At 39.1% G+C, this 16,139-nt stretch overlaps 2 protein-coding genes and 1 non-coding gene across 3 annotated transcripts in view; 2 read left to right on the plus strand and 1 right to left on the minus strand.

The window, feature by feature from the left end:
• Nucleotides 1-2,188: 2,188 nt before the first annotated feature.
• trnap-ugg lies at nucleotides 2,189-2,260 on the minus strand. The gene has a single exon. It is a non-coding gene; the product is annotated as a tRNA-Pro (tRNA).
• Nucleotides 2,261-2,834: 574 nt separating this feature from the next.
• LOC102296366 (STAM-binding protein-like A) lies at nucleotides 2,835-11,160 on the plus strand. Its single transcript, XM_005921944.3, has 10 exons — nucleotides 2,835-3,011; nucleotides 5,073-5,297; nucleotides 5,420-5,495; nucleotides 5,588-5,683; nucleotides 6,356-6,746; nucleotides 6,959-7,083; nucleotides 7,504-7,641; nucleotides 8,607-8,719; nucleotides 8,874-8,973; nucleotides 11,050-11,160. The coding sequence occupies exons 2-10, from the start codon at nucleotides 5,095-5,097 to the stop codon at nucleotides 11,104-11,106; spliced, it is 1,299 nt and encodes a 432-aa protein (XP_005922006.1). The 5' UTR covers nucleotides 2,835-3,011; nucleotides 5,073-5,094; the 3' UTR covers nucleotides 11,107-11,160.
• Nucleotides 11,161-13,494: 2,334 nt separating this feature from the next.
• The window catches only part of ppil2 (peptidylprolyl isomerase (cyclophilin)-like 2), a gene marked incomplete in the record, with an annotated part of 28,741 nt that continues 26,096 nt past the window's right edge, over nucleotides 13,495-16,139 (plus strand). Inside the window, 4 exon segments of the mRNA XM_042220113.1 lie at nucleotides 13,495-13,671; nucleotides 13,856-13,905; nucleotides 14,396-14,441; nucleotides 15,716-15,778. Of these exon segments, the coding sequence (XP_042076047.1) occupies nucleotides 13,640-13,671; nucleotides 13,856-13,905; nucleotides 14,396-14,441; nucleotides 15,716-15,778 (191 nt within the window).

Here is a 16,139-nt window from a genome sequence, read left to right on the forward strand (position 1 = left end):
TAATGTGTGCCAGGAAACAGATTACATGCATACATTAAAGGGACTCTTTTTTTATTGGCAGATTTCTACAGACACCTGGGTGAGTCTCACCTGTCTGCACTCCTTTATTTCTCACCAAAGACAAATCTATGGATTATCGTGGAGAACACTAAACCCAAACTGAATGAGTTAAAAAGCTTGAAGATTACTTATCTAGCTTTATAATGTTAGCTTCTACACTAAAAAAACAATTGATTATTTAGCTATGGTCTTAAATGCTTACGCTGAATAAACACGGACACACTACCCTGTGTTCATCAATAAAACTGAGCAGACGTTTTATCTTAGTGGTCTGATAACCTGGAGTCAGGTATATTAGCTGGTTTTAGATTAGCCTGGAGAGTTAGCTTACCGGGTGCCACTGTTAGGGACAGAAAATCAGGCTTGACGTCAATTCCTGTCAACAATTCAATTCCCGTGGCTCCGACACGAACCGCGACGTCAAATACAGGGAGTGAAAATGTCAGCTGTGGTGGGGACGATCCATCCGGCACTGCTCAGGCGTTCACACAGACAGGACGCTTGCTTTTTAGCCCCTGGCAGCAGGAACGCGTGGAGGATGTGGTCGTTTTCACTGTGATGTCACAGACCGCACTGGCTTTTTCCACATGGTCGTGTCTGCCACCTTGCGTTCAAAGGTGGTACTGCACGAAAACCCGGTACCCTGATTATGCGTGAGCTATATTACTTTACATTCAAATTTATATTTATTTAACTTTTTTAATTTTTACCTAACATTAGTTTAACTAATGTTTTGTGATATTCTATTTTACTTCATCATTCTACATATTATATATATTCTCAAGATGATCCCACACTACCTGAATTATAATTAAAAGGATCAAAAAAGGATTGTTATAGGTTGTTTATTGTTGAACAAAAAGTGAGGTAGTTGACTATTCACTAATGTTGAGGTCATCATTATTGAACATTGGCTAGCCCGGTCCATGCTCCTCTGTGTGTTTTTCTATCTAAGTATGCTTTTTCTGCATTGCCAGTCTGTTTGGGATCAGTCTGTGAAAAATAAACCTTCTGCCAGTCAGACACCCTCCAAATTACATTCCCTCATAGTATTTATCTGTGTCCATATTTCTGTCATTTTTGATAAGATAAGATCTTTGATAAGATCTTGGCAATCACCATGAAGTGCAAAGCCATCAACATGCTTCCACTGTGTTTTACAGAGGGCTTTACACATTCACTGTCGTACCTGATTCCCTTTCTGCCTGCTGTAGATAGGATTTTCAGGCCTGCCACATCTTTCATCCCCAACTTTTTTTTTCCTCAGAAAAGAAATACACCCTCATTTCAGATGCTTTGGGGGTCACTTTATTTGTGCAGAAATACTATTTCATGCCTGTCAAACTCTGTTGTCTTTGTCTCTCTTTTTTAAGAGTAAACTAAATTACAAATTGTAGGTTTTTGAGATAGACATGCCCAAAAATGCTTGTTGTATTTTATGCATAGAAAGAAGAAATTGCAAAGAAGAAATTTGATAGACCTGCAGAAACCCAAAAAAAACCCCACTTTACCAACTTATATGAAAGTCTGGCACCTTGGAAGCAAAATATTTTAAAAATGAGAAGTAGGTCAACAAGCTATTTATCCATTAGTGGCAACTGACCAATGATTTAAAACGTTCATGTGTTGCTAAACAATATTGCTAAATATCTTAAACCTTTAAAAAAAACTAGCAGAAATGAATTTAATATAATAAAATAAATACAGGTCATGATATAAAATATGCCAAAGCAAACAAATATGTTATTATGGTAAGAACTCTACAAAAGAAGGAGTGGATGGATTTATTTTCCAAATTTATTTGTCATTTAATTTTTGGTTTAAATTCCCAATTTCATCCTTAAATGTTCAATTAATATAATGAAGTAAACTGTGATCACAAAAAGTAATTCAAAATAAATGTGTTGTTCCATCCCTACCGTGTAATTCAGAACATTTCATGTGAATTCTATTTACGATTATATAATTAATAAACCCACAAAGTACCCTAAAGACACGCAGATAAGCCTGACGAACACAGTGAGAACTCATTTGCATAAAGTGCGCTACATCAATGGATGTGTATACTTTTTTTTTTACTGCCCAAGCTCCCACGATCTCATACAGTCCGTAAACATTAACAAATAAAGGGCTCGTCCGGGATTTGAACCCGGGACCTCTCGCACCCAAAGCGAGAATCATACCCCTAGACCAACGAGCCATGCTGCTTCGTGGAACATCGTCCATCATATTCGAACGAGCTAGGCTAATTGCTGGTTACACTGTTAATTTACAGTATATTCATTATTGAGCACAGTACTCAAGGTCTCGACATTTTGATGCCAGACTGCACGAGTAACCACGTCGCTCTCTCTCAGGATACCGTGGTTTGATTGGTTGGTGCCTGGGCTGATGGCTGACGTCACCCCATTCAGCCTGAAACGCATCCGCTGTTCTGGACCAGCCGTTTCAAATGCATATCACTAAGCAAGGGAAAGTACCAGAGCACAAGGCCACCTGGGGAAGGACAGCGCATGCGTGTGTAAAGTACGAGGCGAACTGTCCAATGAAATGCTAGAAAATGTTTTTATATAGGAAAAGCTTGAAAACACATGAAGTCAATAGCTACACAAACAAATAGCAAAAGACTGCAAAATGACCATCAAACACTTAAAATAAATCAATTTTTTGTCTGAAAAATTTCACCTTTAAAAATCAGATCAGTGTATATATATTTAAACACAACACAAAGCCCATATACATGCGAAAGAAACTAAATTACAGGGATACTTCTGCGCTTGCGTGAGGATTAGTCGGGCGGAAGTTGCTTTGATTGCGGAAGTGTACAGATGCTGTTGGTTGTAGGCGCAGCTTACTAACAATTAGCCTTGGGGCCGTAATTTGACCGTGTTTATTATCCACTTGTATGTAGTTCTGTGGGAGCTTCGGGTTCAGGTTCACGGCTCGATCAGGTAAGAAGGATGATGGAATTTGTACGGAGGTGGAGAGCTTTTTACCCGTTTATTAGAGGCTAACTTAGCACAGGCTAACGCGACGTTTTTAAAGAGCTCGATCAGTTCAGTGACAGGGATACAGGGATCGATGGGAAAATATAGTGACACACAGGGAGTGTCGTGAAGTTTTTAAAGGAGGTGAAAGCAACCCTGAAGGTTAAATAGGCCATGACCGAGCTGGCAAATTGTTTGGATAAAAAACGAAGTCTGGCACGACATTTGTAATTTACCCGTTTCTATAAAGATCACACTGACTGTAAACATAAAAGTTACTGTCACTGTGGTTTTTACGTTTTACTTTCTCAAATACTCTGTCAATAAATTTTCTAAGGAATTTATTCATGTCAAGCACCTTATTCGTGTTTTTATTGCAGGTTAATTTTGATATTATATAGTTATATAGACTTAAAATACAGTCGTGTTGAGAAATCTAATTTTTACCCGCATTTGATGACTGAATGCTTCTGAAGTTCTTGAGGGTTGATCTCAACTATAAAATTTAGTATCACACGCTGCCAACCCCAGCTGTGGTTGTGTCATCTCTTCGGCCTGTTTTAATTCTGTGTGAGTCTACAATAAGGGTAGATTACTGGATAATCATGTTAAAAGGTTTAAGGTTTCTCTAGGCTTTCTTGCTTAGAAGAAGAGTATTGGAGCCAAATGAAAAATAACACCTTTTTAAATACATAATATCTTTAAGCCGTTTTTATAATTAGGCTTACAGACACTTACCCTTAAAGCAAATTTTGTTTGCCAAAAATACCATCACGGGTAGTCACTTCCTACAGGCCTATTCTGAGTCTACAAAACAAGTTTCAATATTTTATGCAGATATCAGTGTTGTAATTGGTAATAAAGTTTAGTTTTTCTCCATGAATATCTCCTTAGTTTTATGCTCATCATCTACTTTATGTGGGCAACATAAATAATTTAGACTTAACAAAGCAGTGTCTAAATATGTTACGTAATATTACTAACTTGTTATATAGACCATATATAATATAGTCTATATATACACACACAATTGTATTGTTTTTTTTGGGGGTTTTTGGGCGGGGGGACAAGACTGTTTGTGCAGCTGTGTATGTTAGAAAGAAAACGGTAGATAGCACCGGACAACATGAACCACAAGTACCACCCCTCCGCTGCTTTTATCAGCGCCACACCTCTTGAGCTAAACTGTTAAGAAGTGGCCGCCTCTTTACACACTGTGTTTCTGTGCCTTCTAGCCAAGAAGCCATCATGGGAGAATCAATAGCAGCCATTTGACTGTTAGTCAGCATGCTGATGAAGCCTAGAGAACCTCGAGTCACACCAAATCGACCCTCCCAGCAGTTTTTTTTTCCCTAAATATATTCAGTAGCCAGTGATTTTTAGACTGAGTTGTGGCCTTGATACTGAGGACACACTGCCTCTTTGTGCTAGCGTATACGAGAGTCTGTGTTTCCTACATACTTACTGAATTAATTAACTTAAAATATACTCTATATACGCATAGTTTCCAGTGATGTCATTGTGAATTCCTAATAGAGTCATTTGTTAAAAACTCCAGCTGGATATGCCTTAATTTTTTTTTTTCAAGATTCCTTCTTGCTGTTAACTTCTAATAAAATGTACATTTCCTTAGGACTCATGAAGGTTGTAGAGAGTTCTGAAAGCAGATGAAGCAGTGTCTGACATAAAAACTGTGAAACAAATGTGCAGCATTTTAGAGGTTTAAAGGGGCCAACTAAATGTTCTCTTATTTATTCCGCACTCTAGTTAGCTCTATAGTTTTGTTTTTTACCTGCTTAGACTTTCCAATTCCTGTTTGAGAATGAAAGTCTGACTCTGCACAGTCTTTGAATAATTGTGTTAAATTGTCTTTTTCTCAGTATTAACCAAAATAATCATGTTTAGTTTTACCTCCAAGTCAGAATTCAGATTGACGGTGTGTTCAAAGGCTCTCGGATGTTTAAACCCGGCGTTATGAATCCACTGTTGGCTTAAAGGCACCACTGAGTCAGCCTGTTTCTCCAGTCTTACAGGTTGAGCCATCGTGATGGCCGATCACACTGATGTCAGCCTGCAGCCGGAGGAGCGTGTCCGCGCCCTGACCAAGAAGGGCAGCTCGGTGGAGATTAATGACGACATGCCCCCACGCCGCTACTTCCGCTCAGGCATGGAGATGATCCGCATGGCTAACATCTACACGGAGGAGGGCAACATCGAGCATGCCTTTGTCCTTTACAATAAATATATTACGTGAGTGTCTTTTCACATTTCTGTCCACATTGACTGAAGTAAGCTGAAGGAGTTTACGTAAAGACCTCTCTTAAGAGTTTTCTGACCTTTATGGGTCTTGATATTTTTTTCCCCCTCCTAAGGCTCTTTATAGAAAAACTTCCCAAGCATCGGGATTATAAGACAGCCAACATTCCTGAGAAAAAGGATACACTAAAGGTCGTCATCCAGTTTTATTTTGTTTGTTTTTTTGCATTACTAATTGTTTTCAAGGAAAGTTTGACACTTACTTCATTCTGATTAATCTACAGAAACTGAAGGATGTTGCGTTTCCTCAGGCTGAGATTCTCAAAAAGGCTCTACTGAAAAGATTTGAACAGGAATATGCTCAATATCTTGTCAAAAAGGTGAGCTGAAAAACTCTTTTGTGAATTTACACCCTTGCATCACATTGCTGCATTAACCTCCTAAGACCCGAACTCTTTCATGGCATGCATTTTTAAATTCTCTTTGCTATTTGGGCTGTTTGGGACCTGATGAATGTAAAAACAAAGAATTTCCAGATTTTTTTTTTTTTTACCTGATTTTATCTCTGACAAAAATAAGATTGACATATGAGGACATTTTGTTTTAAATTTCAATAGAACATTTGCAGTATAATGTCCTCGTTAGTGGTTATCAGGCCCTTGTAGAGTAAAATTTTTTATTTTGGTCTAGACATCCCAAAATGTGATGTCCACATATGTGGACGCCAGGTCCGAGGAGGTTAAGTCACACTGGAAAGGTTTAAGAGATTAGAAGTAATTAAATAAAAACCAATTTACATTTAAAGTCCATAAGCAGGTGAATCATTAACAAGCCCCACAGTAACCTCATATCACAGTTCATTAATATGCACCTAAGCTGACCTTGAATAGTCAATCAGTAGCAGTTCATGTGCCACACTAACTGTTCTACAGCAAACTTGTTTCATCATCAAAAAGATCAATACATTTAATGTTGCTGTTTAAAAAAAGGGCCAAAAAGAGAAACCACGGCTGAAACTAAGCCAGTATGTGATGTGTTTGCTACATGCTCAGAAAGAGGAGGAGGAGGTGTTGGCGCGGCAGCAGTCCAAGCAGCGAGCGCTGGACGCAGAGCGGGAACGTGTGGCCGAGATGCAGCGGCGGCAGCGGGAGCAGGAGCAGTTCAGTGCCTTTGAGGAGATGATCCGCCGCCAAGAGTTGGAGAAGGAGCGCCAACGAGTGCTTCTGGAGTTTGCCACTCCGGCTGAGCCTTCCTCTGACACACCCCTCATCCCAGGCATCCAGGGCCCCCCGTTAGTCTCCCCTACCTTTCCTCAGATCCCAGGAGAACTGTCCAACCACCAACATAACCGCCCTCCCACATCCATCGGCACACCCACCACCGGCCCGCCCAGCTTTGACCGCTCACTCAAGCCGGGGTCTCTGGTCAGCCCGGGTAATAACAGTGAGTTCATTCTTTTGTGTCACGGTGGGCTGGCCTTCACAGGATTTAAAGCGCTGCCCTGCTCCTGGGTGAAAGTATTTATTCCTCTGAGCTGATTTCTTTCCCCCCCGACCTACTTAATTTCGTTTGTTTGTTTGTTTGCACCATGACTTGTTTCAGAATCTCACAAGAGTCTAACTTTCCCATTCAGCTTTTGTGTATGGTCTCTGCAGATACAATGGTGGATGCCCTTCGGCAGTTGGCTGTTCCCGCTGAGTTGTGCCGGAGCTTTCTGAGGTTGGCTGAGGCCAACACAAGCAGAGCTGTAGAAACTTGTGGCATCCTATGTGGCAAACTGGTAAGAAGCTGGAACAGTGTAGCTATGCTGGAGCGATAGGTTGCTTTTATGCAGCCCTTGAGCCCAGAGGTGCTAAATGTTGTGTCAATAATTCTGAGACTGTGAACATTTTATGAATGTGGATTTTAAATTAAACAACAGTTGATGTCCCTCTTCAGAGGTGTAGAAGATAATTTGACTCTTATCTCATTGCTCTTTGGCTACTCTGCCCATTGTTTACATTATATCATTTGCTGGTGGGTTAACTTCAAGCTCTTTCCACTTTTCTATGAGCATGACTGAGCGTTTTTGCTAGCAGCTCTGTAAGTGCTCAGTGTTAATTTTGTGCAGGCAGTGCCCTTGGGTAGCACTTTGGCAGACAGCAGGACATGCATAATTTAAATGAGTATAAAAGCAAGACGCTTTTTGTGTTTGGTCCAGACCAGAAATGCGTTTACTGTGACCCACGTCATCGTACCAAAGCAGTGCGGCGGACCGGACTATTGTGACACAGAAAACGAGGAGGAACTCTTCCTCATGCAGGACCAGTATGATCTCATCACACTCGGCTGGATACATGTGAGTAAAAGATGGGCAGGTTGGCGTCAGTGCTGACGAATAATCAGAGTCACCCACACCAATCAGCTTAGCTTATAAACTTTATTCAAAGAATAGATTAAAACATTACTCACTGAAATTTTAAAACAAGAGCATGTCAGAAGAGAAAAATATAAATGCGTGTAAATTATAGGAGTAAAATCAGGCATAGATGATAAATAAGACGATAACCAGAAGATAAAGACGTCACCAAAGCCACCCTGTAAAATGTCTTAAAAAGGAGGTCACTGATTCATAGTGAGGTAATCCTCTGTGTCTGATTTCACACTAAAATAGATTTTCCTCATGTGTTCACGAGGGCTGAGGGGAAAAAGTATCGTAATATTTTGTGTGGTGATATTGTATTAATACAACAACACCAAATATTAGCATTATATTAAATAAATTAAAATACTATATGAATACTACAAATAAGAGCGCTCACCTCATACTGAGATTCTTCCTAACTCAGAGCAAACCAATGGCTCAGTCACACGAGTAAAGATGTAACTGCAACCTCATTGCATCTACAAAAACATTCTGAAAATAGCGACAAGAACAGGAAGAAGCAACGCTCAAATATGAAGCTAAAATTGAGGACTGTTTAATGGAGGCTGTCAAAAACTGTCTAAACAGAGGGATTAGAAACCACCCATCACATTCTTCAGTAATGAATCGTACTTTAATGCTGCTTAACTGTGTGGAACCTCGTATCAACCAAAGTGCCGAGTAGGTACTAAAACCTGCCGCCTAATGTAAAACTGTTCACTGATTGGTTTTGAATTTGTATTAGTTCACGTGTATAGTTACACTTTTTTTTTAGACATTCTGACCTGCATAAACTACAGTTTGGCTCACAAGAATAAGTCCTCATGGCTGCCACTGGTCCTGTTCTGCTGTGTGATGAGCACTGAAGTAAACTAAGGTCTGCCCTCTGTGTTTCCCAGACTCACCCCACACAGACAGCCTTCTTGTCCAGCGTAGACCTCCACACGCACTGCTCCTACCAGATCATGCTGCCAGAGGCCATCGCTATAGTCTGCTCGCCTAAATTCAACGAGTGAGTTGGAGAACTCAGTGTCCTGTCTTTACAGACTATGGGATGTTTTTTTTTTGTCTTTTTCTGTGATCTAAGAGTGTGTGTGTGTGTGTGTGTGTGTGTGTGTTGTGTTTTTGTGTGTTTGTGTGTGTTTGTGTGTGTGTGCGTGTTTCAGAATTGGCTACTTCAGATTGACAGATCGGGGAACAGATGAGATTTCCACATGTAAACAGAAAGGGTTTCATCCTCACAGCAAAGAGCCACCTCTATTTACAGTAAGTATATCTGTGCTGTGAAGTCATGGATGCAGTGTTGTCGCAAATGGACAGAATTTGTATCGCTAAAGAAAACGATGCAATTTCTGGGGATATTGAAGTTGTAGAGATGATTTAGGATTATAAAAACAAATTTAACTGCAAGTGGCACAAAAAAAGAAAAACACGCTGTTATTTTGAAAAATCTAACACTAAAGCATCCTATAATTAACTGGTGGCTTTTATTGAAAACATCTTCTGTGCATCCAGATTAATTTCTATAACTCCTATAACTGGAGTTACATTTTATTTTGAAAATCCCAAAGTCTTTAAACAGGATTATAATTTCCAGTAACTAACTGGAGTCTTTTATTTTTCGAAGGATTGTTAATAATGATGTAAAAATAATCTCATCTTGACAGACTGAGTGACTGAGCCTCACGACTTCCCCTGGAAACTTATTTTACTTGCCTCTAACCAGCCAGTTAGAACAAGGAAAAGTATTGGCCTCCCACCAAATCACTATTAAAGTGATTTCAGTGTCGCAGTAAAACCTCAAGTCTTACTAAAGCTGTAGTGGGATTGCATCATCATCATCTGCTGTTTGGTGGTCAGGAAACTGAGTCTTTTTCCTGTCTTGGCGTTCCAATAAAGTCAGCCATGTTTAACATTATTTGAAGTTTTCAAAGTCTGCGCTCTCTCCATGCTGTGCCCACATTCTGCCAGATCTTTTTTTTTTATTTTTTAAAGCTCTTTTATCTTTATTTAGAACAAACTACTCCACACAAAACTGCAGGTGTGGCCAAAAGCTCCTTCCTTGTTTCTGCTCCAGTTTTTCTGCTTGTAAATTTCCACCATGTGCATGATGGGAAATAACCTCAAAAGGAATCCAACTGTAGTCTTGCAAAAAGTAAACATGTTTATAACGTATGACTAAAAATTCTCACATGCCTGGTTTTTTTTTACGTGCCAGGGTGCTATGGAGGTAGATGCAACACTCCAGAATAAAGATCTTGTTTCCCGCAGCTGTAGAGTACAGTTTATCTTCCCTACAGATACGTAGATGTACTGTGCACAGTTTTCTGTGGAAAGTCATATATGATTTTTGGCACGGGCAGGGCTTATTGCCAAAAAAGTGCAGATGAAGTGATGACCCAGGGTTCAGTGTAGCTTTTTCTTTCTTCCTTATATGAGATATTTGGGTCACTTTTAAAAGGTTAGTTAACTCAAAGAGTACTCAAATCTACTCAATAGGAGGCGTTTTCTTATATTTACTGCAGTATCTCAGTCAGATTAAAGGTTCATAGAGAAAAATTAAACATCTTAAATAGATTTGATTATTACTTTTTCAATAAAATAACTTAAATGTTTTAATAGTTAACACATTTCTCTAACATGTGAAGAATCCCAGCATCCAAACAAGGAGGAGACACAAATCCAGCCTCAGGGAGTCACAAGCTTAGTGTCCTCACAATGGCCGTCCCAAAGGCGGGTAGATGGGAGGGTTGCATCAGGAAAGCCATCCAGTTTTAACTCCGTACTAATCTGTGGGCTGGATAACTTTCATCAGATCGAACTACCTGAAGCTTCCTGAGAATTGCTTTTTTATTTATTACATCAGTAATGAAAAACTGCATGTATAGAATCAAATCTGTTTAAAAAAACAAAAGCTTGAGAAACTGATTCTTTTTGTCCCAAAATAGAATTTAAAAGGATTTTTCCGCAAGTTATTTGTGTGCAAACGTGTGATATTACAGCTTTATGAATGGCTCACTGTCCACATCGTTGGCCAACAGCATGCTAATTAATGTTAAGAGAGCGTAAACCAGGAAATAAATATTTCAAAAGTACTTTGCTATAATCACAAGGAGACGTATATCTGCCTCCACATGAAACGTCTGCTGCGATTCCCAGTCCAGCTCTTGTTTGGCTCTGCTTGGGGGGAGGAGGGATGGGAATGGGGTACGGTACTCTTCCTGGAGTACGGGGTACGGTACTCTTCCTGGAGTACCGGGTACGGTACTCTTCCTGGAGTACCGTACCCCAGAGTGGCTAACTGTTTGAGCATGTAACTGAAATGTGTTTCTCCTTTTTCAGCACGCCGGACATGTCACCATCACTGATGGCACCGTGTCCATGATGGATTTGCGGTGATCTCTTTCCTTTGTTTCACCAAAACACTCACAGACTGTTTCATCAAGCTGGGGGGAAAAAAACACTCATTTTTATTTTCAGGGCGGTTCTGAGCAGATGCTGGCCGCGAGTTTACCATAATTATGGACCTCGGTTGTTCTCAAATAGAACAACGCTGCAAACGTTTTTCTTTTTATGTTTTTTGTTCTGTTAAGAAGATATTCCACATATTGTTGCACTTTCCAAACAAGCAACCAGCTGAAGGACTTGTTCTTGGGGCCCTTTGTTTCTGTCAGTGTGCGGTGTACTTCTTTCCTTTTGTCATTAATAAAGATGTTCGTTCATCAGTGAGAGATGCACGTCTGGTAACCCAAACCTTTCTTGCACCATCGTCACATTTTGGTTTCTGCCTGAAGGATAAAGTGCCAAGGATGAGAACATAAACTTTTTTTGAGTTTTTCAGTCTGCAACATGAAGTCCAGTGTGGAGTATATAATTTATTCTTTGTTCTTTTAAATGAGTGATGAGAGAAGTGAAAGCAAGTTGTAACTCAGGTATGCAGACGGTGCTTGTGTTGCTGCGCTGTATTCTATTTTTATACCCCATCACTCCAGATCATCCTCTACCGTTAAAGGTGTCTGTGTGAAGTTTAAAAATGTCCTTATTGTTTCTTGGATAAGGGATTGGTCGAGCTTTATCATGTGTTCATGCTTCAGAGGACAAGTGTGCAATCTGAATGTACCTGAATGCTCCACATTACAACATTTTACTAACCACCCGGCCCTGGATCATGCCTCTGTAACCAGTTTTGTTTGCTCCCTTCTCTTGTTAGAAGAGGTCAATGATTAGCCATAATTACGAATTAATTGCCAAGAAAAGAATAAACTTGTAGATGAATTTATCCTGTATTGTCTTGTTATGTTTGTACACTGAGAAATAATGTCAGAAATAAGAGATGCAGCTACACAGATTGGAAGAGGAAAAAGAAGATGAAGACAAATACGTGTCCAAAGCTCGGACAGGACGGTTCTGGACGATTCAACAGATTTGTAATGAAGAAAATTGATCATTTTACATAAGTGAGCCTGTAGTTTGCGAAAACGCAGCCAGTTTGGTAAGTTCAGTGATATGAAGGATTCCACTAAGAAGAACACAAAATAGTGGATCAAACTCGAGCAGACCCGTGAGGAACGAATAAAATGCTTTCCAAAAGTATACAGGGTAAGTGCAGGTTTTACACGCTGTTTTTTCTGGAAACAGACCGTCGGACAAATTAGGCAGCTGAAGGACAGTTTGTGTTTTTTATGTAAACATAAACTCTTCAGTTAGAAATTGTCTGAGGATCTTGTGGATAAATCAGTTTTAAATCTGGCGTGGAGGTCACTTTATAAAGCTGAAAACGTGTCTGATCTGTGCTTTGTAGATAGTGTTACTGTGCCAAGTGCATAAATGCACACATAGCTTTTGTTTGGCTCCAGGTTAAGATCGTTTGACGTTTGACTCTATCTTCCTTGAATCAATCTACTGGCAAACAGTTACAGTGTGCGTGGACGCAGGCAGCGGAAGTTAGTGACAACTTGTCAGCCTATTAAAAATATTGATTAAAATGTTTTGTTTTTGTGACCCTGTCTGTTTGGCTTATGGCAACTTGAATACACTCAAATGGATGATGATGATGATGATAATATAATATAATAATATAATAATAATACATAATATATAATAATATATAATTTATTTATAGGCGCCTTTAAGACCCTCAGGGTCACCTTACAATAACACAAGAACAATAGCAGCAATAAAATATAATAAACATGGCAAAATAAAATGTAGACATAAGGTTAAAAAAAAAAAAAGCAGCAAAAAATTGATTGGTGTTTTTATCATGTATGACTATGATTTATCAGATAAAAATTATGATCAACCTGTTTTGTGTAACATTTCAAGTGCTCTTATGAGCCCCAGTAGATGCTTTCTCTGCTCAACCGTAAATTCTGCTAAGTGTGTGTGCTTTGCAGTCCCCAAAAGTAAAAGAGATGAACTGCAGGCTCACAGAATGAATGAGAAAACAGTTTTTCAACTGTGACATAAAAAGACATAAAACACAAAATTGTTGATTTCAAAAATACAGTATGATACAGTATGTCTACAGTATGAATTTGGAACTCCAAATTAGGCTGTGGTTGTCACTCTTTCATTTTATTTCAATGATGGTAAAACAAACAAACAAACAAACACTGTTTTTACATATTTCATAAAAATCCTACAATTTACCTCTACAGAGAGTCACAATACTCTATTTCTGACCGAACTACATGATTGTGTATAGCTCCTTATTTAATTGTTTCAATTCAATGCTTAAAATGTCTTTACCGGACTGTCGATAGGGGGCAGCAGAGTGCAGCTGTTACATACAGTGTACAGTTAATCACGACGACGACAAAGAACGTAAACAGGAAGATAGGAAAGGCACACAGTGGTTATTGCGTGTTATTGTCTTAATATTTTATTTTGTGACTGAGGATATTTCTTCAGACCTGCAAAATCAGTCAAAATGGGGAAGCGACAGCACCAGAAAGACAAAATGTAAGCGTGAGCATCAAACAGCTCTGAAACGGGCTTGTTTGGCCACCGTTAGCACTTAAGAAGCTAGTAGCAAGCTAACCCACATTAGCGTATTGAGTGTTGCGTTACTAACAGTTTAAAGTGTTATCATTAAAGTTGTATCGTTGCCTTTGTTGTCTCACCTGTGTTTTGTTTAACCCTTCAGGTACATCACATGTACAGAGTACACGAACTTTTATGGAGGGAAACGAGCAGGTGAGCTGATTTTCAGACTAACTGGTTAAAACCAGCGTCTGTGGAGACACTGTTCATGTTATTTATTTATTTTTGTCTTTGATATAAGTTTATGCAAGTTTTTGCAGCGTGCTTTCAGACTAGCCCACTAAGCTTTAACACAGGCGTGTTCAGAAGGGTTTCGCCTTTAAGGAAAATCAATATTATGCTGTGTGCTGTTTTGGGGGCTTTAGTTTGTTTAGCTGCTTGAAATCATGTTCCTGAATTAATATTTTTTTTTATCATTGAGTCATATTTAATTGCACGGATTACAATATCTATAGTTAGTCGTTATAAGTAATGTTATAATTGTTAAGTTTGGCTAAAGTACTGTAAATGAACCAGAGCCTCTGAAGGTAAAAAGTGCTGAGGGCTGCTGTACTTGATCGGGGGTTTGTCAGTGGTTTTTAGTCCTTAAAAATGAAACTGATTTTTGCTTGTCTTACATTCTCTTTGTGTATTTACTTTCCAGAAATCCCACAAGGAAACTTCAGACGGCTTCCCTTCGACCACTGCAGGTAACAGGAGACTCGTTTATTATGAGAAGAGGCACCTTAGAAAGCGACAAAAGAGTAAAGTGATAGAGGAAAAGATAAGGATGGTGGTGAAGCCTGCTGTGATGTGTTATAGTTTGGAGATGGTGGCACTGACAAAAAGAGAGGAGGCAAAGCTGAAGATGGTAGACTGTTTTAACTAGGGGTGAGCAGGATTTGACAGGATTAGAAATGAACACATCAGGTTAAGTGATTTGGAGACAAAGGTAGAGAGGCAAGGCTGAGATGGAGATGATTTTAAAGAAAGAGCTGTCAGGGAGAAGGAAAAGAGGAAGACCATAGAGATGTTTTCTGGATGTAGTGAAGAAGGGCATGCATGTGTGACAGAGCAGGATGATAGAGAGAGGGTAAGATGGAGTCAGATGATCATTGTGGAGACCCCTAAAGGGAGCAGCCGAAAGAAGAACATGATGATGACGAAGAAGAAGAGGCACTCTAGAAAAAAAATTGCCAGCCAACCCATTTCTAGATTTCTGCAAATTATAAAGAGCATCTTATAATATTAAAAGAAGGATGTTTTATTATGCAGTTGTTTGGTCCACTTGGGAACAAATTGTTCTCTTAGTACTGGCAGGTGACTTATTAGGAAGGGAAGGAAAATTGAACTAATTTTAAACCCCATATATAGAATCAAATCCTGCTATGTTCAGAAACTGCTTTTTCTTGTTTGTTTGTTGTTAAGGTACGTCATAGCTTTGTTCCCATCAGTTCATGCTGACAGAGTATGACCAGGTCCCCTGACAAACATCTGGTTGGGCAGTTTTTAGCTCTTGTTCCCCAAGTTGCAGCTGGAAATGTTTAAACTCAAACTCCGTTCTCCATCCCAGCATTTGCACGAGTCACTTATTTCTTTTACCTTATTTGATTAGTAATTTTTTCCCCATTGTACTGTTTAGATTTTTATTTATCGTTACATAATTTTATTTTTATTCACTGATTGGTGCTTTTATATTGGTGGATATTGTACTTTACAGCATATTTTATCTAACCTTACTTTTTAAACATTTTTAAGTTAATTGAATTTTTCCTAATTTAATTTGAATTCCTTATGCTAGGAATGTTTTTCCGTATGTTATTTGCTTTGCTTTGTTAACTCTTGTTATGTCTTTTTATTGGTTTGTTGTCATCTGTGAATAATTTTGAGCTGTACTGACCTGCCTGAAAGATGCTATACAGACGAACTTTGGTTAATTGATGAGCTGAAGTGAGTTTGACACTTGTGCTGTGACATGTTTCAGCTTGTCCCTTCAGCCATTTGAGTATCCTGTCTGCACTGAGGAGGGAGTCGTCTTCGACCTGCTGTGAGTAAATGATGTCTGATGCCTTTAAGTGTTCACATAACACCCTCAGTAGCCAGGCAGGTCTTGGAAGAAGATATTGGAAGAAGCTCTGAGTGTGTACTGTGCGGCAACATTAATGGACAGTTTTCAGTGTATTTAACCCCGGCTGGATTAGAACATATGCTGAACACATAACCTCCTCCTGTATGTTCAGAGTTTTGGTTTAAAATCATCCAGTAGTGATTCTTTTCCTGATGACATGCTCTAAGCATGATAAATTATATAGTCTATGCTGAAAGAATAGATATTATATATGCAGTTTCATCAGCTATATCTTATTTCTGCCACTTGATGAAGCTGTACAGAAAAGTTGCAGAAGTGC

Source organism: Haplochromis burtoni, unplaced genomic scaffold (assembly GCF_018398535.1).
Source record: "Haplochromis burtoni strain Fernald_Lab_line unplaced genomic scaffold, NCSU_Asbu1 Contig_43, whole genome shotgun sequence".
Lineage (NCBI taxonomy): Eukaryota > Metazoa > Chordata > Actinopteri > Cichliformes > Cichlidae > Haplochromis > Haplochromis burtoni.

What these genes read in the sequence shown, in the direction of transcription:
- LOC102296366 (XM_005921944.3), top strand. Translation starts at nt 5,095, where the DNA reads ATGGCCGATCACACTGATGTCAGCCTGCAGCCGGAGGAGCGTGTCCGC. An exon ending in AGAAAAAGGATACACTAAAG is followed by an intron (nt 5,496 to 5,587) that starts GTCGTCATCCAG and finishes ATTAATCTACAG; the next exon opens with AAACTGAAGGATGTTGCGTT. An exon ending in GCATCCTATGTGGCAAACTG is followed by an intron (nt 7,084 to 7,503) that starts GTAAGAAGCTGG and finishes TGTTTGGTCCAG; the next exon opens with ACCAGAAATGCGTTTACTGT.